The 27,118-nt window shown below is 43.4% G+C and overlaps 2 protein-coding genes across 4 annotated transcripts in view; one reads left to right on the plus strand and one right to left on the minus strand.

The window, feature by feature from the left end:
- CPD (carboxypeptidase D) overlaps nt 1-13,575 on the minus strand; it is a 52,332-nt gene extending 38,757 nt beyond the window's left edge. Inside the window, exons 1-3 of the mRNA XM_087955753.1 lie at nt 12,027-13,575; nt 9,449-9,696; nt 1,702-1,844 (exon numbers count right to left, since the gene is read on the minus strand). Coding sequence (XP_087811879.1) covers nt 1,702-1,844; nt 9,449-9,696; nt 12,027-12,694 — 1,059 coding nt within the window. The 5' untranslated portion in view covers nt 12,695-13,575. The remainder of the gene's footprint in view (nt 1-1,701; nt 1,845-9,448; nt 9,697-12,026) is intronic.
- The window catches only part of TMIGD1 (transmembrane and immunoglobulin domain containing 1), a 39,313-nt gene continuing 13,454 nt past the window's right edge, over nt 1,260-27,118 (plus strand). For 2 of the 3 annotated variants that reach the window (XM_087955929.1, XM_026690102.2), the window contains exons 1-2: nt 19,232-19,959; nt 26,590-26,673. In XM_087955929.1, the coding sequence (XP_087812055.1) occupies nt 26,610-26,673 (64 nt within the window). In that variant the 5' untranslated portion in view covers nt 19,232-19,959; nt 26,590-26,609. Of the gene's footprint in view, nt 1,363-19,231; nt 19,960-26,589; nt 26,674-27,118 lie in introns of those variants that run through there. The other variant, XM_087955932.1, reaches the window with a different exon arrangement.

The following is a 27,118-nucleotide window of genomic DNA, read 5'->3' on the forward strand; positions in this document are numbered from 1 at the left end:
GAGAGAATTTAGATAATATAAGTGACCCTGGATAAAGCTTGTGAAGACCCAACCAGATACCTTTACCCTGGGCAAATGAAACAAAAGTTACTTGAGCGAGGGGGGAAAAATTACTTATTCCCTGCTTAGTTGGGTAATTGTTAAATGTGTTAAGAGTGATAAGAAACTTGAGACAAAGATCTGATTAAAACAGATCTAATTATGGCTTGCTTGGCCATCAATTTAATAAATAGGATACGATTAACTGGAGTTATAAAACTGCTAAAACCAAACCCACTTATTATTACAGCTTAGCATACATCTCTAAACCAAAGTCTTTTTGTGATTTGAAACAAAGAAATTCAAACATGGATCAGTGACACTTCCTTCTTTTTAAATATTGCCAGAATTTTGCTGTACCACAGTTACACTTTCTCATATTTCATTTGGTACGAATCGTGCTAAATTTTACATGGGTCATAAAACAATAATATGAACATTAAAAATTGTGTCCTTGGTCCAATTTATGAGTCAAAAGGGATTAGGCAGAGCTGACATTCTGACAAACAAGAAGCATATTCAAAATCTACAGGCAAAGAAAGCCCTGACAGAGATGAATAGTCTTTTATTCAGAACAAAGACAGATTCAAATATACATGGATTCAGGGGTGGGATTCAAATTTCTTAACAATCAATTCTGTGGGAGTGGCCTAATTTGTGGGTATGACTTGGTGATCATGTGACTGGGTGGGCGTGGTTTGCTGACTGGGCATGGCTTGGTGGTCAAGTAAATATTATAAATATTTGTGAAAATATTGAATTTTTTTTTATATAAAAAAGCAACTTTTACCCAAAATCAGGCAAAGCAGGCAGGCAGATTGAGTTGCTCACAGAAACACAGATTCACTTAGAGATCAATCTTTCTGCAATCTGCCCACCTGAGTCTGTCACATAAAATTTGCAAGCAAACTCACAAAATTAACTCACAATACACCATGTATGCAAATACTTATTTTTTATATATAAAAAAGAGCAACTTTTAAAAAAAGAGCAACCAAAATCAGGCAAAGCAGGCAGGCAGATTGAGTTGCTCACAGAAACACAGATTCACTTAGAGATCAATCTTTCTGCAATCTGCCCACCTGAGTCTGTCACATAAAATTTGCAAGCAAACTCACAAAATTAACTCACAATACACCATGTATGCAAATACTTATTTTTTTTATATAAAAAAGAGCAACTTTTAAAAAAAGAGCAACCAAAATCAGGCAAAGCAGGCAGGCAGATTGAGTTGCTCACAGAATCACCAATTCATTCAGAGATCTATCTTTCTGCAATCTGCTACCTGAGTCTGCACTGAAAAATAGAAGCTTCAGTCCTAAGGTAGGTTCAACTCTGCTTTTAGATTAGCTACAAAGCAAGAAATCCAACAATTTCCTGCTAATCTAAATCTCCCAGCCCTGCAGAACAGCTGATGGTGGGGGGGGGGGAGGAAAAATAGCAATTTACCAAACACAGGAAAATTGGAAGGCGCTCATGCCAGGTAAGGGGTGAGTGGGTGGGAAGGGGCGGGGCCAGCCAGTGGCGCGATTTGCCGGTTCTCTAAACTGCGCAGAATCGTAACAACTAGTTCTATAGAACCGGTCTGACCAGGTAGAATCCCACCCCTACATGGATTGTTTTGCTAACATAGTCAAGAAGAGAGTTAAAGTCAAATCTTACTTTTTCAATGAAAGTGAGCAAAGATTCTCGGTTATTCAGCCATTCTTGCTCAAGTTGAGAAGCTGGTGGGTATTTGCAACAGGAAAGTTCAAATGTGACTTCAAAGCAGTTAGCCCAAAGATAGTTATAATCTTGCATTCCACCTAAGGCATGTACAGAAAGAATCGTGAAATAATTAAGCAAAGAATAATCTTTTGCACCAACAAGACTTCTCTTCACATAATTTCAAATTAGCATTAGCATCAGTAGGCAGGAAAACCCATTTGTGCAAACGAAGAAAAAAAAGGTTTCAACTTTCAAAGAAACAAAGGACCATTTAGGAGGGGGGAAATCTGTGTCTGCTACTTTAAAAATAACAATTGAAATTCTGAGATCATGCAACTTCCCTATTTGTCATAGGTGATCTTGTTTACAAAAAAAACGTAACAGGTTAATATGCAGGAGTCCTGATTTTTCATTATGTCTGAGGCATTTTATACTCATCTTCTCTTTTTATTCTTCAGTAGGTCAATACTTGATGCTTAGAATTGGACTAACCTTTCAAGTATACCATATTATTGAAATACTTATGTTAATTTAATTGTATTTAAGTACCACATTGATATAATTTTCATTTTTCACTCAATCTAAAGGATTGTACATTCTCATATATACCGTATATGTAAACTCTTCTTTTGAAAAACTAACAGTAAAGTGCATGTCTCTCCTCATTTTTATCATTACTGTACTCTTAACTGTACTGTAAGTTAAGCTTATCTATCCAAAGAATGTACCTATCCAAAGTCCCAAAGAAAGTTAATCACAACTTCCAAACAAGGTGCCCCTGTTCCAATGCTGATTTAACAGTATTCTTAAGGTTAACAAAATAACCTTTTCAGATTTCAAAGCAGGAGTGCCAAATTCAGCAGCAAAACGATAAGCAGATGAAAGTGCACCCTGGACAAATATGAAATTTGTTCTTGCCATGCAAAGTCATATAGCAAATCCTTGTTCTTGGCACATTTAAAATATAATGTGAAAAACACACACACAGGTAGTGCTCATTTAGAGACTGCCTCGTTTAGCAACCATTTGCAGTCACAACGCTGTAACTTTTAATGGACAAATAAGCTAGAAAACAGTCACAGAACTCTTTTTACAAAGGACGACTGCGGTGGGATGACTATATGCTCAAAAGTGGAAAAGTTCAGAATTACCCACAATACAGGAATAGTCGGTGAAAATGTTGGAATTTGCACGGATGGCTAAATTGACTTCTTTGATCAGAGAAAAGACAATATATTTGTGACTGGAAAACTTGTGTATATTTTTTGCATGAAACAAAAAAAAAGGCACTTTTTGGCTTTGATGATTAGGAAAAAATCTAGATAATGGAAATAGTATGTTTTGTAATCGTAACAGTAAGAGATAACTTTATAGTTACAGAATACTTATATTTGCTGCAAAGGAAATTTGCAGCATCCCACAGTCATGTGACTGCAATTTACAATTGCAATTTTTGAGGAAGCAGCAGATTATCTGGACGCTTCTTGGTTGGGGCTCCTGTCAGGTATAGCGCTGATTCATTTGTAGAGGGCCTTTGGAAAACAAGAATGGGGGTGGGGGAGTGTGTGCAACCATTCTTCCCCTCCTGGATCTCTCAGGGGCCTTTGATAACACTGATTTTATTTATCAAATTTGTATGCTTGCCGTACTCCCAAACAGTTTGGGAGGCTCACAATACTAAAAAAACCAAGAGACATACATTAACAGCCAGTAAAAAAAAATGGCAAGGATAACAAAATGGGGAGGAAGGAAGCAGTGTCTTTGCGCTCTCTCTCACTAAAAAGCTCAGGTGAAAACCCAGGGTGGGGGCCACCTGGGCCTTTCCGAGAAACCTCATTCAAGAGGTCACGGTATTAGGAGTGGATGCGTGTGCACTATGTTGTGGTGATTCTTCTCCTTTATTTGGCATCCGTTTCTCTCCACTTCTATTTAGCATTGACATGAAACCAAGGTCAGTGAATGGCAGAGTGTGAAAGATCATCAGCTGACGATACTCAGTTCCACCTCTGGCCAGGTAAATGAGGACACTGAGGTGCTTATTGAGTGCCTGGAGGCTATGAGAGTCTAGATGTGCAGGAACAGACTGTGACTCAAGATGAAGAGGCTTTGGCATTTCAGGTCTCCTGAATCCAGCTATTTTTCACCTCTAATTGGCAATGGACTAGCAGTTCCCCCAGAGTTTGGTAGACTCATGGCTCATGTTTGAACAGCAGGTGCCAGCTTGGCTAGGTCACTTTTGTCCATATTTGTGTGCCAACTGCATGTCTTCCTATAGCGGGAGGCCCTTCTGGCAATTCACCACGCCCTAGTCACTTCCCAGCTGGATTACTGCAATGTGCTCAACATACAACTGTTCTTGAAAAGTAATGAAAGTTCTGAATAGAACAGAATAAATAAAATAGAGAATAAATTAGATAATAGAATAGAAAACAGTACTAGGATAGAGATAGAAATAGTTTAGGGTATGACAGAAGAGAGAATAGAATAGAATAGAATAGAATAGAATAGAATAGAATAGAATAGAATAGAATAGAATAGAACAGAACAACAGTACATGGAGTGGAGTGGAGTAGGAGCAGACTAGGAGCAGAGCCGAAGGGAAGAGAATAACTTTATTGGCCAAATGTGATCGGACACACAAGGAATTTGTCTCCGGTGCATAAGCTCTCGGTGTACACACATTTGACAATTACACAGTGATACGTCATAGATCATAAATCATACTTACAACCATTAATCATAAGATACAAACAAGAAGTGATAAATCAGAAGGAGAAGATAGTAGGAAAGATGAGAAATGAGAAGATGAGAAAGATAATAGCAAATACAGCCCACTACATGGGTAAATTTCTTAGTCCCAAAACAGTGCTGTGGGAATTAAGTGTTCAGCAATATGGCGGCATGGGAGGGTTGTGGTGGGAACTGTCCTTGTGTCTGGTTGTTTTGGCACGCAGTGCCCTATAGCAGCATGTCCAGGATGTGAGGGGTCCGACTGGTTTAGTGTGCAACAGAAGAGGCATAAAAAGTGGTTTTTAAACAGCAGATGCAGTGTTGCCCAAGTTAGATCATTGTTACACAAGCTGCACTGGCTCTCAGTAGGCTTCTACATGCTACTGCAGGTGCTGGAATGTGCACTAGGCCAGCTTACTTGCGAGATCACATATCCCTAAAAGTTTCTCAGGTGCACCAAGATGGGTGAAGTCCACATCCCATCTTATGGGACCAAGGAATTATACCTTGTCTACTGCAGCACGTCATGTAGATGTCCCCCCCCCCCCCAAGATCTAGAACAGCGGACCTCAACCTTTGAGGTACCAGGGACTGGTTCCGTGGAGAGAAGTTTTTCCGTGGACCAGAGAGGATGTGGCTTCGCATGCTTCCTGCATCCCACATGGCCCAGTTTCTGGCATGCTGCAGCCTGGGGGTTGGGGACCCCGGATCCAGAAAGTCCCAACTCTCCTGGCTTTCCCAAAGACCTGGCTAAAATCCAGACACTGAGCCAGAGTGTTAGATGAGCTTAATATAGGTGTGGCTGGGTTATTGTGCTGTAAGTATTTTAGTGTTGTGTCTGTTGTCTAGAATGGTAGAAGTTTCATTATATTGTTTTTCAATTTCCAATTGTTAGGCTCTCAAAATTCATCTCTAAGATGGGCAGCCGTGGCAATTTTCTAAGTAGATAATTAGCTTTATGTAACATGGGAAACTGTCTAAAGGACTTAAAGAAGTACTGTAAATACCACCGTGCCAAGGAAGATTTTCTCTTAAGCAAACACGGAAGTTTTGAAGTTCACAGCTACTAACAGATCTGCTTATAAAAATGAGCAGCGCCAGTTTGTCACATTTTTATTTTTTTAATGGAGAGACAGATTGCAAGAAGGTTTACCCAATAAATGCTGTGAAGCATAAAAAGCAGGAATCTGGAAACATAGTTGGGAACAGTTGGTCTCTGTGATATATGTTTCTAAAAAGAATCACAATTTAAAAACGTGTTGCATAAGAAAATGAAGAAGGAAAAAGCAAAAGAGAAACTGAGATGAAGAAGCTAACATTTGTTTCAAGTATTATTACTGCTGCCATAAAATAGAGCAGGGGTGACACACTGCTGTTTTATGAGTTTTAGGTTTGTGATATTTTGATGTTGCTCTTTTTAACTGTCAGATGTTGTGAATTATAGCAGTATACTAAAAATAAATAAATGTTTCCCATCAGGAGCCTTATGATAAGTGATGAGGGGTTGTGGGACTTTTACTTCAAAATAGCTGGAGGGCATCAGACTATTTGTTATATATAAAACATGTATTTTCCTGTTATATGATAGCAAAGAATTAATCTGTAATTCATAGTTTTCTACCTAACAGAGGTATTTGTAAATATGAAAAAAGAAATTATGCTTCTTCAAGGATATCCTGGTTTGAGCTGAGTAATAATTTTAAGTTTTACAACTATTTACTCATTCTATTTCCTTGTACGGTACATTAAACCCAGCAATCCTTGTAAATATAATTAGCTCATATCTTATTGCACTATTTGGGTGTGTTTGCTATGATGAAAGAGAGAGAGAGAGAAATGGGGGCTATAACAGGAAAATGAGATAATGATTGCTGATAAAAAGAGATAGTTTTATTTAAATAAGACATTTGGTCAATGCAAAAATCTGCTGACTAAATTAAATTATTAATTTTATTAGAACAAAAAGTTATTTTTTATTAGATCTGACATCTAATTATGACAAAATTAATGAAGTCCTTATATAAAAGTATTAATAGACATAATGCATGGCTTCAAAATACTATCTCTTTTCCATTGATAACAATGAACTAATTTTATTTTGATAATTAGACTTATGGTTGTTTAATCTGTTTATCACTAGTTTAGATGAAGCTAGTGAAAAAGAAATCAGAACAGTTAGATCTAAAGCATTTAATTAGAATAAAAGATGCTTCTTTAACCCAACATAATTTTTAAAGAACATAAAGAGACTAAACATAAGGAGACTTAGCAACATCATATTTACTTCAATCCAATTTCTTTTTTCAACATTTTTAATTTAATCAAATTTATAGGTTGTCTAAATTAAAGCTATCATTTCTAGGCAGCTTACAAAATGTAAAAAAAAAATATTTAAACTTTAACAGAAAATTATTCAGCACAAACCCACATACCCACAGCCATACATATCACAAGGGCAACAAAACCAACTGCAGAATCGTAAAGCAAGAAATCAGGAATATATAGGTTGGTATTAGAGATGTCTATTGTATTAGAAATCAACTACACACAAAAAATCCAGTATAGATATCTTTAAACATTATTTCGGTTAGATCTTAGGTATACCTTGTAATGCTGAATGTATATTCAGAATCACAACTCATTTTAATTTAATTAAACATACTTGTTTAGCTACTATACCAAAGCTAACCTTTGGCGTAACATACAATCCTTTGCAATCCTTTTTCAATCAACAGCAACACCGAAAGCACATAATTAGCCATGGAAATATCTGTCAGAAATAAAGACATCAGCATAATTTTTTTTCCTGTGTTAAATGCCTCAACGTATCTATTTTCTTCATAAAGAAACCTTACTATTCATAAGATTGGAATATAGTATTTTCCTTGTTTACCCGCTTTTCTACATGCTTTTGCAATCTTTCCTAGCAGTTGAGTACCAGTATTTCATAAATTATTGCAATTGAAGTCTGGGTCTCATTCTCCCTTGTGAAAGGCCTGGATGAATAACCAGGGCTTCAGGGTTCTTACAAGCAGAATATAGAATAACAGGCTTGGAAGCAACAGCAGAGCGTAAAAGGGGGGGGGGTGATCTAGTTTTTTTGAGGGGGGCCTCATTCTTTAGGTTCTCCTACAGAAGGCACATTTCCAGAGTTCCAATAGATAACATTTAACTGAAGGAATTGGAAGTGTGCCAACCCTGCAGGATCCAACTACCTCCTAGGCAGATGTTGAGGGAGACAGTTTCGGTATTTCCTGGATCAAAGGTACCTTCAGACCATCACCCACCCCCTTGTCCGTTCACAGCTTGACTACTCTACCTGGGCTACCTTTGAAGACACACACACACACACACCCCCGCAGAAACTTCAACTGGTCCTAAGTGCAGGGGAGGGCATGATTCAATATGCCCGTGCAACACTTCTGCTTCACAAGCTGCTCTGGTTTGATGGTTCATTTCTGAGTACAATTCAAAGTGCTGGTTATTAAAGCTTACAATGCCGCAGGGCCAGGTTACTTGTGGGACAACTTGTCTCCCATATTAATCAGAATAAGAGCAGTTGCCTCCACCCATCTTCAGGTGGAATGTGTAGCATTCTTCTAACTTGGGGGATCCGGAGGGAACCCCAACCAATTGCAATATGCCCAAACAAGCCATACACAAGTGTTATGTAACATCCTCCATACAGGTAGTCCTCCACTTACAACAGTTCATTTAGTGACCGTTCAAAGTTAGAACGGCCCTGAAAAAAGGGACTTAGGGCCATTTTTCACACTTACGACCATTGCAGCATCCCCAGGGTCACGCGATTTACATTCAGATGCTTGGCCACGAACTCGCATTTATGACAGACGCAGCATCCCGGGGTTACATGATACCATTTTGCGACCTTCCTGACGAACAAAGTCAATGGGGGAAACCGGATTGGCTTAACGACAGTGTGACTCATTGAAGAACTGCAGGGATTCGCTTAACAAAGGTGGCCAGAAACATGGAGCAAACTCACTTAACCGATATCTCACTTAATGACATACATTTTGGGCTGCATTGCGGTCGTAAGTCAAAGACTACGACTTGCGAGCAGATTTTCCTTCTGAGGCAAAGGGGGTTCTTGGCTGAATCCAGCAACCCTCTCAAATTCTCTTCCTCTACGATGGTTTATATAAATATTTCCAGTTAAGGAAGTGCAGCATGAAGGATTCAGGGGTGGATTGTCCCAATTCTGATTACCTGCATCCAGACCTCCCAGCAGGGTTAGGGTAAGGTCCTAGGTGTGGTTCCAAAACCCATGTGCCACCAACCGAGGGAGAACAGCTGCAACACATTATCCTCCTGTCTTATCTGTGGTTTATTTACTTATTAGAGTCCCGGTCTTTCTTGCATGGGCTAATAAATCAAGGTGGTGAATGTATCTAATGCTCCTTCCTCCTCCTACAATGGCACGGAAAAAAGGGGCTTATGACCGTTCTTCATACTTATGACCAATGCAGCTTCCCTATGTTCACATGATCAAAATTTGGATATTTGGAAACTGGCTCTTATTTATGACAGTTGAAGTGTCCTGGGGTGATGCGATCCCCTTTTGTGATCTTCTGACAAGCAAAGTCAATTGGGAAGCCAGATTCACTTAACAACTGGTTTACTAACTTAACAACTGTAGTGATTCACCTAACGGTGACAAGAATCGTCATAAAAGGGGGGCAAAACTCACTTAACAAATGTTAGCAACATGAATTTTGGGCTCAATTGGGGCTGTAACTCGAGGATTACTTATACTAGTTAAACCCAATGGTTTCTTGATATATTGTTTTACTGGGTATGACAATGACATATAAACAGGCAGAATCAAAAGTCACCACTGGCCCTGTTGCTAGGATACTTTTCTTTTTCTTATTTCCAACATTATCTAGGCCGCTCTACATCCAAAGGCTCCGATCAATTAGCTGGCAATCAAGTCAGTTGAACAACCTACCTTCGACATCATACCAGTGAGCTCCGTTGGTGATGCCATCTTTAAAGGTTTCTTTCTCTTCCCCAGGACAGTTTGGGGTGCCTGTTTTCATGATGGGATGGTTTGATGCGTAGGCTTTTGCCAGGTATTTGAAAAGGTCATCATCAGCCGATTTGCTGTATATCCCAGAGGACTTGTGTGACTTTGAGTCATCAAATGGATAGCTTGCAACAACGGTTCCTCCATGAAAGTTTCCAGAAAGCACAAACCTATATTTAAAAAAAAACAAAAAAACAGAACAATAATAAAAATCTCAGCAGCTGGGAGGTAAAAAGTATTTATTTTCCTACCAAAGTATTTGTGTTTGAATCAGCAACAAGCAAAACCAAATTGCAGAAACTTAAATGGATACCTGAAAGTTGTGTAATCTCACAAACAAAAAAGAGGGGAATGTCCTAAATATAGATCAATTGCAGCAGATATGGGGATTCTGGCTTTATTTAAATATTGGCTCTTTTAGTTACTTTCTCTCCAGCAGTACAAAAAGAATGTGATACCTTTCAATGTTAAGCAAGCTAGCATCAAAGAATTCTTTTTAAGAAAAACCAGAACATTACATTACATTATACATTGAAAAAATATTAACAGGATTCACACATTTATGAATTCCCTCACTAACTTATTTATAGGCTACTTTTAAGATGGAAGCATTCATAAGGAAATCAATCAATCAGAATAGAGCTGGAAGGTCCCTTGGAGGTCTTCTAGTCCAACCCCCTGCTCAAGCAGGAGACTATTACATTTAATTTCACAACATAGAGACAGATTTAACCATAGTTTCAATTGGGAAAATGTGACCACCCTAGACCAAGCCAAGACCAAAAATGCCAGGGAATTTCTAGAAGCCTCGCATTCTGACAAAACAACCATCTTTCGACACATACTGTAGATATCAACAATATCTATAGACTAGGTAAAAGAGACTATCACTCAGCCCCACAAGGAACGAAGCACCTCTTCATCAGCAATCAGCATATATATTAACTCCAAGATTAACATCAGACCAGCAATCAAGTAAACAATACTTCAGTCAAGAAATTGCCAAAGAAGCCAAAGGGGAACAGCCCAACCAAAAAATCTCTAAGACCAACCCAACCAACACTTGACTGGGGAAAGCCACCAGAATATAAACTGACAGCAAACTGCACTCCTTATTAGCACTGATGATGTTACCTAGATGGGTCCCCAACCATCTGTCAAGCGGACAAGTAAGCTCAGAGACCACCAAACCCCAATGTTCTTCCTTGTCTTGCCCTCCCATCTTTTATCATGATGATGTTACCGTGAGCTTTGGTCAGAAACATCTGCAAGAAAACAAGCAAGATCAGAGCCAAGGCCGTGAGTTTTCCGGTAGAAAGCTTCATCCGGAAGCACTTTTCATCAAAAGATGTTACCTAGATGGATCGTGAAACATCTGCAAGAAAACAAGCAAGCTACCAGAGACCACCAAGGACCCCAATGTTCTTCCTTGTCTTCATCCCTCCTTCTTCTAACTGATGATGTTACCGATGAGGTCATGAAACATTTTCAAAAAAAGATCAGGACCACCAGGCCCCAGCTGATGCTTCCTTGTCTTCATCCCTCCTTCCTTCTAAAAGGTTGGGGATCACTGACCTAGATGGATCATGAAACATCTGCAAGAAAACAAGCAAGCTCAGAGACCACCAAGGACCCCAATGTTCTTCCTTGTCTTCATCCCTCCCTTCCTTCTATCACTGATGATGTTACCTAGATGGATCATGAAACATCTGCAAGAAAACAAGCTCAGAGGACACCAAGGACCCCTCATTTCAACCCTGAGCTACAAATATTCTCCTTTATAAATACATATCAAATATATATACCTACGCATCAATATTATCTATCTATACATATAAATGTAATCCTTGACTTACATTTTATTTAATGCCCGTTCAGTTACGACACTGGAAAAGTGACATGACTGTTTTTCACACTTACGTTGCAGCATCCCCATGGTCATAAGTCATTTTTCAGTGCCGTTGTAACTTTGAATGGTCACTAAATGAACTGTTGTAAGCCAAGAACAGTGTGTATGCCTGTATGTACATATGTGTGTATACACACACACACATAAGATATATGTGTGTGTACACACGCACACAATTTATATTTATAGTATATTAATTAATTTTAATTTTTTATTAGTTTTGTTTTAAATGAGGTTTTATATTCTGTAAGCCACCTTGAGTTGCCATGTGCAAATAGGCAGCAATATAAATTCAATAAATAAATATATATTATACATAAGCATCGTCTGAGTTGGGCAGTGCAACTTCTGGTTTTGTGTATATAGCTTGTACATACACACACACGTACACACACATGTATATACATACATGTCTTATATACACATACACATAAAAACCCTAAATCAGAAGTTGCCCCGCCCACCTCGGAGGGGCGTGGCCACCACTTCTAGGAATAAGGCAGCGCTTCAAAGCGCAGACTCGGCAAGCCCCGCCCCTCTCCTCCCAGGTCCCGCCCCCCACGTGCACTTCCTCCTCCTCCTCCTCCTCACCGGTTGCGCCGCATCCACTCCATCAGCGCGCGCACTTCGGGCACGGCGGCCAGATCCACCTGCGTGGCGCCGAACTGATCTGGGAAGCTGCGGTTGAGGTCGAGGCCCCGTCCGTTCTCCCGGCCGCCGGCTCCCTGGCAGTCCCCTTCCCGGGATCGCGCGAAGCCGTCCGGGTTGAGGCTGGGCAGGAGGAAGAGGTCGGTGGCATTGAGGAGGCGGCGGACCCGAGGCTCCCCGCGGGCCCAGCCGGCCACCAGCTCGCGGGCCAGGCGCACCAGCAGCTGCCGGCCCAGCGTCTCGTCGCCGTGCATGTTGGCCACCAGCTTCACCTGAGGGCGGCCCGGCAGGGGAGGCCCGCCGCCGCCCTCGTCCCCCGGAAGGCCTTCGCTGAGGCGGAGCACCCATAGCTCGCGCCCTTCGTTGGAGCGGCCGATGGAGAAGCGCCGCGCCAGGCCGCGCGGAGCATCTTCCTCAGCGAGCCGCCTCAGCGTCTCGCCCAGCTCGGCTTCGTCCAAGTAATGCGGGCCCTCCGAGGAGAAAGAAGAAGCAGAAGCGGCCTCCGCTTTCTTTATATGCGCCGCCGCCCGGGCCCCGCACTGCCATGAGAGCAACAAAAGCAGCGGAATCCATGGCCTCCAAGCTGCGCCGCGCCGGCTTCGGCCAGCCATAACGCCGTTTGGCTTCTGACAGGTCGCCGCCGCCTCAGCCCTAGCCTCAACCCTCCTGAGGTAACTCGACACCCGATTGGTGGGTCGGGAAGAGAGCGGCCGGCCAATCAGAAAAGCGGGAGGTGAAGTGTCCAATAGGGAGATTCTCGGGTACCCAATGAGGGCCCGAGGATGCAGCGGTGGAAGGCGGGCTAAGAGCCCATAGGGCGGGGCCGAAAGGGGCGGGGTTCGACGTAAGCGCCGTAAAGTGGGGAGGAGTGGGGAACGGTACGTGATAAGCCGGGGTGGAGTCAATGACGTACGGGTAGGCGGGAATAATTAATGATGACGACCAATGAGATCTGCGATAGGTGGCAGCGGGCGGAGCCAAAGATACAAACGCGTCTGTCTTTTCACGTGAACGGTATAGTCATGTCTGAATGGGGAAAATCTGGAAAACTTAGTTTTATTATTTTTAAATCTTTTTCTCGAAGATTTAAAAAATAGAGGAAGGTATAGTTAATTCGCGCTAAAGGCAAGATTCTCTGAAATAAGTAGCCCCCGACCTGCAACAGTTCTCTTAGTTACCAATCAAAGTTACAACGGCCTGAAAAAAAAAAGGAAATATGGCTGTTTTTCCACACTTAACGGCCAGTGCAGCATCCCAGTGTTCACATTCGGGTGCTTGACAACTGACTCACATATATGATGGTCGCAGTTTCAAAGGGACAAAGTAAAAGAGGAAACCAGAACTGTATTACTAATTGAACAACTGCAGTGATTCACTTAACAAATGTGACAAGAAAAGTCGTTAAATGGGGCATAAGAAACTTCTCACTTAGCAACCTAAATTTTGGGCTCCGTTGTGGTCGTAAGTTGAGGACTACCTGTATCTGGCTGCTGCAAGCAAAAAAAAATATACAATGAATACATTGTAAATAAATAAATAAAGTATTTATCTATACACATAAAAGCGAAATGCCCTTCATGCATCATCACAAAATCCCCAGAACCATAAAGCCTACAAACTTGAAATTTGGCCCATATGTTCCTCTTGGCGAAAGGACTCTCAGAGCATTTAGAGTATTTCCTATATTATTATTATTATTATTATTATTATTATTATTATTATTATTATTATTATTATGCTCTGATGCTAAGCAGTTCTACTATCCCTCCCCACCTGAAAAAAAGAAATCTGCTCCAAATGCAAAACACAAGCAGAGGAGTTTCAGTTTCACAGCACCAAGCAGCTTTAGTGCAGAACAGTTGAGCTAAGCCACGCCCAGGCTCCTCGCTGTCTCCTCCTTGCCCACACAGCAAATACTGTTTCAGTTTCCAAAGAGCCCTCAACTCTCTCACTCACTGACAGGACGCTAGCCAGATGAAAACCAATGGATGCTGGTAGGCAGAGGTAGAATTCTTTCTCCCTTATTTCCCTCCCCAAAAACTGAGCCCGACCACATAGTTTCGTAACAAAGCACGGGTATCCAGCTAGTTTACTTATAATTGCTCTTTGGCACCTGGTTGTGTATTGTTTTTCCAGGTGAAGAACACTATTGATTAGGGTGTAAGTTGATAGGGTCACTTTGGGTCAAGTCTCCCTGAACTTGTGAATGAATTGAGTTTCACTGTGGGAAGTCGTGGGGTTTTCTTAAGACGGAAAAGCAACCTTGCCTTACTTTCAGGGTCTGCTTTATGTGTCAGTACAAAAAGCAAATTAAGAAAACAACTTTCATAAAAGATTAAATCGTTCTTGAGCTAATGTCAAATCAATATTTTTGTAAGGAATTTAATTATTCTGTAAGAGGCATCATGCTTTGGGGTACATTTTTCTTCTTTTTGATGTCTTTCAGTCAACTACTGACTCTTAGCAACTATAGGTAGTTCTTGACTTACAACAGTTCATTTAGTGACCATTCCAAGTTACAACCATACTAAAAACAAAACATATATCCCGGATCGGTAGTTACACCGGTTGGATCCCACCCCTGCTTCTAGGCCTCGTAGAAGGGCCTGAAAACCTGGCCTGAGGTCCCAATAGGAGCATTTCATATTGGAGGTCTTAATGGACCCCACTTCCTCCCAATTCTTTCTGACTTCCCATCTTTGTCAATGTTTAAATCAATTTTAGCATTCACTGTTATTGTTTGGATGTCTTGTCCCATTGTTTTTATTGATTGTATGCCCTCTATGAGATGGACATCACATAAATTAAAATAAAAATACATCCAAGAGGCAGGCCTACTGCACTGACTTACTTCCAATGTGAGACTCCCCAGAGAAGGTATACCCAGATGGGAATGGCTCTAGGAGCCATTCAAGAACGCTGTTAAGCCTGGATTCTCCAACGGGTGTTAAGGAAAACAAACTAAACAGAACGTGCAGCGAAGTCAGATAGGAAGACAGGTAAATGTGTGAGATAAGTTTTTTAGTTAACACGCAGTAAAAATACAGATACGCTTGTGCTATCAAAAATATAGTTTATTCCATTTAAGAATTATAGCATAGTCAAATAAACGGTCCATTAGTCATATATCAATTTCAGTCAAGTCTTGTTGGGGATACTCTATTTGCAAAGTCCGTGTTGAATAGCCAATGTCAGTCAGTACACTTACAATAAATCAGTCCAATCTTTATCTTCTCTCTGTTGAGAAATATCAACACTCCTTTTTCTCTCCCTGTTCCAGCAAGAGCGAGTCATCAATCCTTCCAGTAATTAGGGATCAGTAAGCCAGAGAGAGAGAGCTGCAATTGCCTCGCTTCTTATATAGTGCTTTTACAACCACACCCTTAATTACATTCTTGCTGTTACACACACTTTACACACACTTTAACTAACAAACCATGATACCATATTTATTATTTTTACCCAAACCAGTTAGGTAAACAATGTTATCCCTAACAAACGCCATAATAACATGCAACCTGCCTGATTCTGTGTTTGCTTTTAATTTAGATCTAGCAGCTTGCTATCTCTTTGACAGACACTATCAATCAATCAGAGCTGGAAGGGACCTTTGAGGTCTTCTAGTCAGCTCGCTGTTCAAGCAGGAGACCTAAACCAGCGGGTCGCCACCGGTGCACCATGGCCCACTGGTGGGCTGTGAGAAAATTTTGGTGGGCCGCAGAGCAATTTCACCCCAGAGCACCGTCCAAAGCAATTAATCCAGGTTGTGCAGAAACACAAGGGTGCGCCGCCCACATGGCTCGCCCACTCACTCCTTACCCGGCAAACTTGCCTGCTAAATTTCTATTTTCCCTTTTTCCAACCATCATCTGTTCTGCTGTGCCAGGAGATTTAGATTAGCTAGGAAGCAGGAAATGGTTAGATTTCTTGCTTTCTAGCTAGTCTTTAGATCTTCGGCTCTGCTTTTAAGCACAGCCGAACCTCCCTTAGGACTGAAGGTTTGCTTGCAAGCAAACTCAGTGCAGACTCACGGCAAGCAAATTTGAGAGACTGAGCTAGCCGATGGCAGATAGATAGATCACTGAATGATTCTGTGAGCAACTCAATCTGCCTGCCTGATTTTGGGTAAAAGTTGCTCTTTTTTTTTTTTTTTTTTAATAAAAAATTCAATATTTACATACATGGTGTGTTGTGAGTTAATTTTGTGAGTTTGCTTGCTAGCAAATTTTGTGACGGGCTGAGCTAGCCAATGGCAGAGTCTGCACTGAATAACAGAACCTTCAGTCCTAAGGGAGATTCGGCTGGGCTTAAAAGCAGAGCCGAAGATCTAAAGACTAGCTAGAAAGCAAGAAATCCAACCATTTCCTGCTTCCTAGCTAATCTAAATCTCCCGGCACAGCAGAACAGATGAGGGTCGGAAAAAGGAAAAATAGAAACTTAGCAGGCAAGTTTGCCGGGTAAGGAGTGAGTGGGCGGGCAGGATTCCCGCGGGCCATGTGTATGGCGCAGCCTTGTGTTTCTGCGCAGCCTGGATTAATTGCTCTGGGGGGGAGATTTCTCTGCGGCCCACCAAAATTTTCTCACGGCCCACCCATGGGCCGCGGCCCACTGGTTGGCAACCGCTGGTCTAGTCCAACCCCTTTCTCAAGCAGGAAACCCTCTACCATTTCAGACAAATGGTTGCATCTCTGCTTGTTTAGTGTTCATACTGGCTGTGGCCATTCTGGGAGTTGGAGTCCACAACTTATACGACTTCAGCAACAGAGGGGTCAATGTCTGGAATACTCTACCCGACTCTGTAGTTTCTTCCCCAAACCCCAAAAACTTTAACCTTAGACTGTCTACTATTGACCTCACCCCTTTCCTAAGAGGTCTGTAGGGGGTGTGCATAAGCGCACCAACGTGCCTACCGTCCCTGTCCTATTGTTTCTCTTATTCTTCTTTTATTTTTCTTATATGTATCCATTTCATGTATTCACAACTATGTATACACTTATACTTATTATCTTGTAAACAATTGGCAAATCAAATAAATAAAAATAAAAATAAATAAACTTTTAAAGCTGCCAGCATTGGGCACTCCTGCGCTCAAGACACCCATATATTAAATATTAAATTGAAATTCGGCGTATCCTCAGGTCTTACTAGAAGAATCGTGGGGGGGGATTTAGCCCCAGAGCCTACTTAGTTGTGGGAAACTCTGCTGGCTTTTCCCTGTTGCCATCTTTACGCCAGTTTGAAACTGGATCTAAGAGGGTGTTGAGGTTAGAACAGTTAGCTCCCCTGATCCCCTTCTCGATCACCTTTCCTCTCTATCCGGCTCAGTGTTGAGTTACGGGTCAGGTGCAACTGACCGTGAATAATTCATTCCTTTCTGTAGGAAAAAAAAACAACAACATTTGAGACGGGTTGGATTTTCGTCACCAGTCCCCTGGAAGGTCATCCGATGGGAAAGGAAGTTCACACCTTCCTGGATTTCTGATTTTATCTGCTAGTGTTTTCTCTGCAGAGGCCGTTGGTTCCAAAGGCTGTACAAGAAATGGTACAGGAATACTGGTTCCCCAGTGGACATCAATTCATACAATTGTAGAATTTTTTTTTATTTTTTATTTCCAAATTTTGTTCTATTGTACTTTACTAATTTATTTGATTTTTTTTGTTAGTTTTTATTGTTTTTTTATTTTTATTTTTTTGTTTTAAATATGGTTTTACATTGTGTAAGCTGCCTTGAGTCGCCATGGGGGAACAGGCGGCAGTATAAATTTAAATAAATAAATAAATAACAGAGTTGGAAGGGACCTCTGAGGTCATCTAGCCCAACCCCCTGCTCAGGCAGGAGACCCTATACTATTTCAGACAAAGGGCTGGCCAGTCTTTTCTTAAAAACCTCCAATGATGGAAAAGGAAGGAAAGAAGGAAGGAAGGAAGGAAGGAAGGAAGGAAGGAAGGATATCAGAATAACCCCACCCACCCAAAGGGACCATTTCTAGGACATCTAGTCCATCTCCCCCACCCCAAAGCATGGAGACCCCACACCATTTCTGACCTGGAAGGGCAGTCAGTCTCTTCTTGCAAGCTTCCAGGGATGAAGCTCCCACAACTTCGAAGGCAACTTCTGTCCCATGGGTGGATTGTTCTCCCTGTCAGAAAGTTTCTCCTTATTTCTAGATTGAATCTCTCCTGGATCAGTTTCCATCCATTATTCCTTGTCTGGCCTTTGGGTGCTTTGGAGAATAGCTTGACCCCCTTCCTCCTCTCTGGGGCAGCCCCTCAAATATTCAGACTATTAAATATTGGAATATTGTTCTCGGGGCATGTTCCATTTCTCTTGCTGGCTTCTGTGTTCTTGGATTATTTTATTTTTTATTAAACTGTAATTATTTGGAAAGATCCTTTGGCTAAGTCTGTAACGGCGATGAAAAATGAAGAGGTCATATGAGCAATCAAAAGGGCAGTGAATTCCCACACACAGGTTTTTTTCCTACCCGCTGCCTCCAAGTATTACAAAACAAAGGAGACCAAGCTAATCTTCCTCTTGAATTGTGCAATTCCGCTGACACGAGGAGACCCAAAGCTGCACCTGGTTTATACTTCCCTTTGAAAATCTTTGAGCCAACTAATTTCTACAGAACTGATTTGAGTTTTCACACCCCCTGCTATCAGCTTCCCTGTGTAGCCCAGCATGCCTTATTTTAAAATAGACATTTTAAAATAGACAAACATTGCTAAGTGTCTCTGGAGATTCTCCATCCTTCAGGTCGTGGTTGTCCCAAATGTGGTTTTTTTCAGGAGGCAACTGGACTTTCTGTTTTTTTTTCTTCTGAAGACGTTTTGCTTCTTATCCCAGAAGCTTCTTCAGCTCTGACCGGATGGTGGGGAAGGGAAGGATTGATAGGCCTTGCAGAAACACAGCTGGTCATTTGCCTCCTTTTAGAGGGTCCTTGAGGCCACTTGGAGGTTTGTCTGTGTCCTCAGAGTCACCTGAGCGGTGCAAATGGTTCCTGGAGTCTGCATCCATTCCTGCTCCCACACCAGTCGAAGGGGGTTCATCTCAAGTTGCATAACTAAAATCTGTAGAGATTCTCCAGATTCTCCAGGTTGTGGTTGTCCCAAAGGTTTTTTGTTTTTTTTCCAGGAGACAACTGGACTTTCTGTTTTTTTCTTTTGAAGACTTTTAGCTATCCAATTTGGGATGAACACTCTTGGAATTGTGTGGGAGTAGGAATGGATTTCCAGAGGAAAATTGCAGACTGCACTAACCATTCGCACCACTCAGTGACCCTGAGGACACAGGTAATGTTCTGACCCAAACCTGGTTCCAAGGAAGCAAACACGAGACAAAGGTAACAGCACAACCTTTTCATGATTCTTTACGAATTCCGTTCATTCACGGTTCAAAGGCTGTTTCAAACTCATGGTCTCTGATAAGAACGAGCCTTGCCAAGGCTGCCAAGAACACTAGATAAAGTTGCCAAGAAGTATTTCAAACACAAAGAGTCTCCAAACACAAACTAAGAGAATCCGAACGTCCACAAGGCTTGAGTGCAAAAACGTCTTTGCTTCCTGCAAAGAACTCTGGTTTCTCAGCTGGCTTTTATCCCTTAAGGGAAGGGCCATCACCTTGCAGCTTTATTCCCGAGTCGCCCGTGCTGCTGCAGCTGCTCTTTCCTTCGAGCAGCCCTGTGTGCATGCGCCCTGGGCACAGGCTCCTTGGGGGCCTCTTCCTCACTGCTGCCAGCCTCCACAACCTCCGAAGGCAGCCTTCCACTTCCTGATGGTCCTGGCCCCATCCCTGCATCACACGCAGGCCCCACATCCGAGTCCTCGCTCTCTGAGACCTCAGCCGTCCTCACCTGCTGCCAGTGAACCACAACAGGTAAACCTCCAAGTTCACTTAACATCTGTGGCAGGAAAGGTCGTAAAATGGGGCAAAACCCATTGAACACATGTCTCACTTAGCAACATAAATTTTGGGCTCAGTTGTGGTCATAAGCCATGGATATATGTGATTTGGACTGACATGATTTGCACCAAGGCAAATTCCTTGTGTGTCCAATCACACTTGGCCAATAAAATAATTCTAATTCTAATTTACTTAACCACTATAAAAACTGTCAAAACATTTGCCCCAATAATGGTGGGTGCCTTGACTTAACGACCGAAATTCAGGTCCCAATTGAGGTCGTAAGTCAAGGACTACCCGTAATAAATGTGAAATACTTTTCCAGGGGTGTCGTGTAAGAATACAAGGGTATTGTCCTTAGCATAGATTCCTGGCTGCCTTGAGGCTATGGGGGCGCCTCCAACCTCATACTTTCTAGAGATACAATCAAGATCACAAGATAAGTGCTAATACCGCTTTGTAAAATACAATAGTATAAATAGCTTTTCTGCCTGGAAGAGCAATTTACTATTAAGCAACAGGGTGTTGTGTTTTGCACAGCTTGTGTTTTGCATTTGGAAGAGATTTCTTCAGGTGGGGAGGGGGAGTAGAACTCCTTAGCATCAGAGCATGCTAATAATAATAATATAGTAAATATTAATGCTCCGATGGACATTTGGAAAAATCCTTTCTTAGTGAGCCCCTAGAAGCCAAGGGGAACATACGGGCCAAATTTCAAGTCTGGAGATTTTGCGATGATGCATGAGGGGTATTTCGCTTGGTAGCATGAGACGGAGTCTACAACCCACACAAGTGGCTCAGGTAGTGCAGTTCATCCAGGATGGCACATCAATGTGAGCTGTGGCAAGAAGGTTTGCTGTGTCTGTCAGCATAGTGTCCAGAGCATGGAGGCGCTACCAGGAGACAGGCCAGTACACCAGGAGACGTGGAGGAGGCCATAGGAGGGCAACAACCCAGCATCAGGACCGCTACCTCCGCCTTTGTGCAAGGAGGGACAGGAGGAGCCCTGCCAGAGCCCTGTAAAATGACCTCCAGTGGGCCACAAATGTGCATGTGGCTGCTCAAACGGTCAGAAACAGACTCCATGAGGGTGGTATGAGGGCCCGACGTCCACAGGTGGGGGTTGTGCTTACAGCCCAACACCGTGCAGGACATTTGGCATTTGCCAGAGAACACCAAGATTGGCAAATTCGCCACTGGCGCCCTGTGCTCTTCACAGATGAAAGCAGGTTCACACTGAGCACATGTGACAGACGTGACAGGGTCTGGAGACGCCGTGGAGAACGTTCTGCTGCCTGCAACATCCTCCAGCATGACCGGTTTGGCAGTGGGTCAGTAATGGTGTGGGGTGGCATTTCTTTAGGGGGCCGCACAGCCCTCCCTGTGTTCCCCAGAGGTAGCCTGACTGCCATTAGGTACCGAGATGAGATCCTCAGACCCCTTGTGAGACCATATGCTGGTGCGGTTGGCCCTGGGTTCCTCCTAATGCACGACAATGCTAGACCTCATGTGGCTGGAGTGTGTCAGCAGTTCCTGCAAGACGAAGGCATTGATGCGATGGACTGGCCCGCCCGTTCCCCAGACCTGAATCCAATTGAGCACATCTGGGACATCATGTCTTGTTCCATCCACCAACAGTTGCACCACAGGCTGTCCAGGAGTTGGGGGATGCTTTAGTCCAGGTGTGGGAGGAGATCCCTCAGGAGACCATCCGCCACCTCATCAGGAGCATGCCCAGGCATTGTAGGGAGGTCATACAGGCACGTGGAGGCCACACACACTACTGAGCCTCATTTTGACTTGTTTGAAGGTCATGACATCAAAGTTGGATCAGCCTGTAGTGTTTTTTAACACTTTAATTTTGAGTGTAGATCCAAATCCAGACCTCCATGGGTTGCTCAATTTGATTTCCATTGATAATTTTGGTGTGATTTTGTTGTCAGCACATTCAACTATGTAAGTATTTCATAAGAATATTTCATTCATTCAGATCTAGGATGTCTTATTTTTGTGTTCCCTTTATTTTTTTAAGCAGTGTATATAAAATGCCTAGAATGATGAAGAATCAAATACAGAGATGTATAACACGGTCATAGAAGACATTTACAATGTAAACCCTGCTATAGTAATGTTGCAAAGTGCGTAAATTTGTTTTTAAATGTTAAAACGTTGAATATATAAATTTATTTTAAAAAAATGTTCCCCAGTAATATCTGGTAGAAGAGATAGGAAAATGGTTATAGTCAGGGGTGGGATTCTACCAGTTCGCACCTATTCGCTAGAACCGGTTGTTAACCTTCTAAGCAGTTCGGAGAACCGGTTGTTAGAAGAAATTACAGGGCTAATCCTGTAAGGAAGGCAGGAAGGAAACATTCTGGTGTTGCTTACAGAAACTGCCTCTCCGTTAACCCTTATTACATTCTTGGCAGGACTAGACAGGAACGTCTCTGGAGTATTTTTCCCCCCTCCTTTGCTGGTCCTTTGCTTGTATGGAGGGACCATTCAGAGTTACAGTGGCACTGAAAAAAGTGACTTATGACCATTTTTCACACTTACGACTGTTGCAGCATCCCCACAGTCATGAGAGGACAGGCGAGGAGATGCGTGCCTCGATGTGAGTGATATTGAGTTGGCCACGCCCAGCCAATAAACATGACCGCCAAGCCATGTCCACCCAGTCACATGACCACCAAGCCACGCCCATCCCCTAAGCCACGCCCACAGAACCGGTTGTTAAAAAATTTGAATCCCACCCCTGGTTATAGTAAAGAACGGTGGAAACAAGGAAGAGAAGGGGAAATAAGGCATCTTCAGCCAAGGTCAAAGGCCCCCCCCCCCCCACATACACACACGGCCCTTCAAACACAAGCCTGATGCGGCCTCGGGGACTGAAGGATAAAACATTCAAAGAATGGTTGCAGGCAATGGGTACGTCTCGCTTAATGAAAAGAAGGACTTGGGGTGACCTGATAGCGGTCTTCCAATTTTTGAGGGGCTACCACAGAGAGGAAGGGGGCCAAGCTATTCTCCAAGGCACCTGAAGGCCAGACAAGGAAGCTAGCACCCACCACCCGCCCCCAGGAAAATGAAATAGTTTAGGATATATACTAAAAAGGCAGAATATTTCCCCGAAAAAGAGAAGTCGAAACTCAGTCAGCCCCACCATCGCCACCACCTTTGCTAATGGGCCATTCCTCTGGCCTAGGCCAGCCTATTTGACATAACAAAGACCTGCTCCAGGTAGAGCGACACTAGGAATGGCCCAAGCTCTTTCATTTGACATCATCATCCAGCAAGGCTCCACCAAGCCTGGACAGCCTACGTGGCCCCATGGGAGCCCGAGAACCGATCCGAATACAAGCTCAAATTCAAACCGCCAGAAGGGAGTATAAAACCACGGCCCTCTCCGCCTCTCAGCCCCTTTTTCCCCCTTCTTTCTTCACCCAAGGCAGGTGATCCTGTCCGCCTTTATACCACCTTTCCAAGCAGTCGCCAGGGTGTTTCCAGGGTCTTTCTTCCCCCACTTGGAACTGAACCCAGAAGGATAATTTCTTCCAACAGTTCCCAGGGAAATATTTGGCCTCCCTTTCTGTTGGAAGTTAGTACCCACCCCTCTCCTGGGACAATGAAATATTTTAGGATCTACTTAAAAAAAAAAAAAAGGCAGAATATTTCCCCTAAAAAGAGAAGTAGAAACTCAGAAGCAGAAACTCACCCCCTGCCACACACACACACACCGTCTTTGTTAATGAGAGGGCCATTAAGGCCTGGGCCAGAGTATTCTACATAACAAAGGCCTCTACCCATCCCGCCACCTGGCACCTGGGAAGATTGCATCCGCCGGCGCTCAGGTGAAGCCATGTGGTCCAGACAAAGCCTACGAAAGTTAGCTAAGCCCCCCGCTCATGGGAGCCTGGCAGTCAGTGGGATACATTTCTTGCACAGGAACAGGAAACCCTAAGGTGAGGCCCAAGAGAGGTGATATAACTTGGGGTCTCTCAGCATCTCAGCTCTTTCCCCTTCCCTTCTTTTCCTTCCCCCAACATCTGGAAGCACCTGATCGTCCTTTTCACTGTGGAGCTCCAAGGCATCCGTGGTCCTGTCCGCCCTTAAACCATCTTTCCAAACCAGCCTCCGTGTTTCCAGGGTTTGTCTTCCCCCATGTGGAACTGAGCCCCGAAGGATAATTCTTCCATCAAAGCGACGGATGGAAACTCATCCAGGAGAGAAGCAACCTGGAAATAAGGAGAAATTTCTTGACAGTGAGGACAATTAACCAGGGGAACAGCTTTCCACTAGAAGTTGTGAATGCTCCATCAGTGGAGGCTTTCAAGAAGAGATTGGACAACCATTTTCCGAAATGGTCTGGCTCTCCTGGCTGGGGAATTCTGGGAGTTGAAGTCCACAGACCTTGAAGCTACCATGGTTGGATAGCCCTGCTGAGGGAGGAATTCTGGGAGTTGAAGTCCACTCATCTTAAAAGTTGCCAAGTTTGGAAAACATTGTTCCCAAAAATACTTTCCATGGGTTGTTCACTCACCCTGGTTGTATGCCAAAGTCTTCCACATAAGTAACCTTGCTGCTTCTGTGTTTTGATGAAAAATATTCTCTGTGGCCTGAGGGGAAAAAAGAACAAAGCTACCTGACCACAAGGTAGCATTGAATTTCATGCTCACCTGTAAAGGTAAAAGCAGCTTTAGCAATTAAAATTGGGTTCCAAAAGAGGAATCCCAAATCCTGTACTGCAGCTCCCTCTAGTGGCTATCAAGCAGACAAGCAGCCACAAAATTAAAATATATTTACAGGTCGCTTCATTTGCAGGTACTTTAGTCCGGGGCTTAAAACGACCACAATGGTTGCTATGTGAAAAAAGGTGTTCAGTGAGTTTTGCCCTATTTTACGGCCTTTCTTGCCGCAGTTGTTAAGTAAATCACTGCAGTTATTGTTGCTAGCACGGCTGTTATGGGAAATCTGGCTTCTCCCGTGGACTTGGCTTGTCAGAAAGTTGCAAAAATCACATGACCTGGGACATTGCAACCATCATAAGTACCATGCTTCCCTGAAAACAAGACCCTGTTTTACGTGTTGTTGTTTTTTTGCCACCAAAAAAAAGGCACTGGGTCTTATTTTCGGGGGACATCATCCACTGACTCATCTCACTTGCGCGCGTCGCCCCGGCCTCCTTCTGGAACTTCTTCTTCTGTGGCCAGCTGCGGCTGATAAGAGAGCTCTGGATTGATCCAGGGTTTTGTGATCAGCTCCAGAGGCCTTCAGGAAAGCCTTGCCAGCCTTGCCGGCTGCAGAAGAAATGGGCCGGCAAGGCAGGTGTCAGGGTGTGTGAGGCCTGGCCACACCTGTCCAAAGGTAAGTAGTAGGGCAGTTCCACCCCACCCTAGCTTCATTTTTACCCATCCACTCTGGAGTGTGCGGGATCTTAATTGGGGTTTATTTTGGGTAGGGCTTGTATTGGTGCATGTGTAAAAATCAAGCTAGGACTTACTTTCAGGGTAGGTTGTATTTTCAGGGAAACAGGGTACATGCCAGTTGCCAAGCCTCCAAATTCCAATCACATGAAGATGCTGACAAAGGCGTCAGTGTGAAGCATGGCTGTGCCGTTGTAACTTCGAACAGTCACTAAACAAACGGCTGCAAGTCACTTACGACAATTCAGGTAACAGATAATCAGAGTTGGAAGGGACCTTGTAGGTCATCTAGTCCAACCCCCTGCCCAAGCAGGAGACCCTACACCATTTCTGACAGAAGGCAGTCCAGTCTCTTCTTGAAAGCCTCCAGGGATGAAGCTCCCACAACTTCCAAAGGCAACTTCTGTTCCATGGGTGGATTGTTCTCCCTGTCAAGAAAATTCCTCCTTATTTCCAGGTTGAATCTCTCCTTGGTCAGTTTCCATCCATTCTTCCTTGTCTGGCCTTCGGGTGCAATGACAATAAAGTAAAGTAAAAAGAACTTTGGAGACGATGTTTGGAGGTTTTCTGGAACGCTGACATCCTGTTCGGGTGACAAAAGTTCGACCTATTGAAAGGTTTCTCGCTGCCCGCCAGGTCAAAACCAGGAACCCAGCGGGATGCTGGTTACTCATTGTCCCACCGGGGCCCATAAAATGGGGAAGCACCCAGGGGAAGCACCCAGAGTTTATCCAGAAAAGTCCTTGAATGGCAACACCTTGAACTCAGCACACCTGACTCACTTCTCCATGCACCGCAATAAAATCATATAACTGGGACGCCTATAAAAACTGGGCGATTACGGCCGCCTCTGGGTTTTTTTTCGGACCAAGGGCGCCCGGGGCCAGTCATTGTACGTGAGTGTCTGCTTTGAGAGCCCGGGGTGGGGGTTGCTGGAGGGGGAAACCAGAGCCTAAAATGGGTCCCGCTGGTACGGAGGACGGCGAGGTGTGGAATTTACCTGCAGATCCACTTTCTGGAGTGAAAAATCGATTGAAGCTTTCTTTTTTCCCCTTCTGGGGTGTGTGTGTGTGTGTGTGTGTGTGTGTGTGTGTGTGTGTGCAGCTAGGAAGATTTTTGGGAAGACCCTTCAAATCCGTGGAAGCATTAAGAGCCTCCCCACTCTTGTCTCTTTTTCCAGCTTGGGTTCGGAGCACGAGAATGGAAGGCGTCTCTTACCCAAAGTTCCTCTTTGTTGCGGCCATTGTGCCAGGCGTCGTGGCAGGTAAGCAGAGCCCTGCATCCAACAGGCCAGGTGTTAGTGGGATTCCTAGCGTGCAAATGGGGATTATCCCAAAGGTGCTTTTTTTTTTTTCTGTTTCTTTCTTTGAAGACGTTTTGCTTCTCCTCCCAGAAGCTTCTTCAGCTCTGACTGGATGGTGGGGAAGGGAAGGATTTATATGCCTCGCAGACAGCTGGTCATTTGCATCCTTTGAGAGGGTCCTTGAGGGCCACCTGTGTCTTCAGGGTCACCTGAGTGTGGTGCAAATGGTTCCTTGTAGTCTGCAGTTTTTACCTCTGGAAATCCATTCCTACTCCCACACTATTAATAGGAAGGAATCCTCTGGAAATCCCAGAATGGATCCATCTATTCTCCAAAACCCCTGAAAGGCAGGACAAGAAGCAACGGATGGAAACTAATCAAGGAGAGAAGCAACCTAGAATTCAGG

Source organism: Notechis scutatus, chromosome 1, assembly GCF_049901735.1.
Source record: "Notechis scutatus isolate UNSWTSFEM ecotype Mainland chromosome 1, rNotScu1.2, whole genome shotgun sequence".
Taxonomy (NCBI): domain Eukaryota; kingdom Metazoa; phylum Chordata; class Lepidosauria; order Squamata; family Elapidae; genus Notechis; species Notechis scutatus.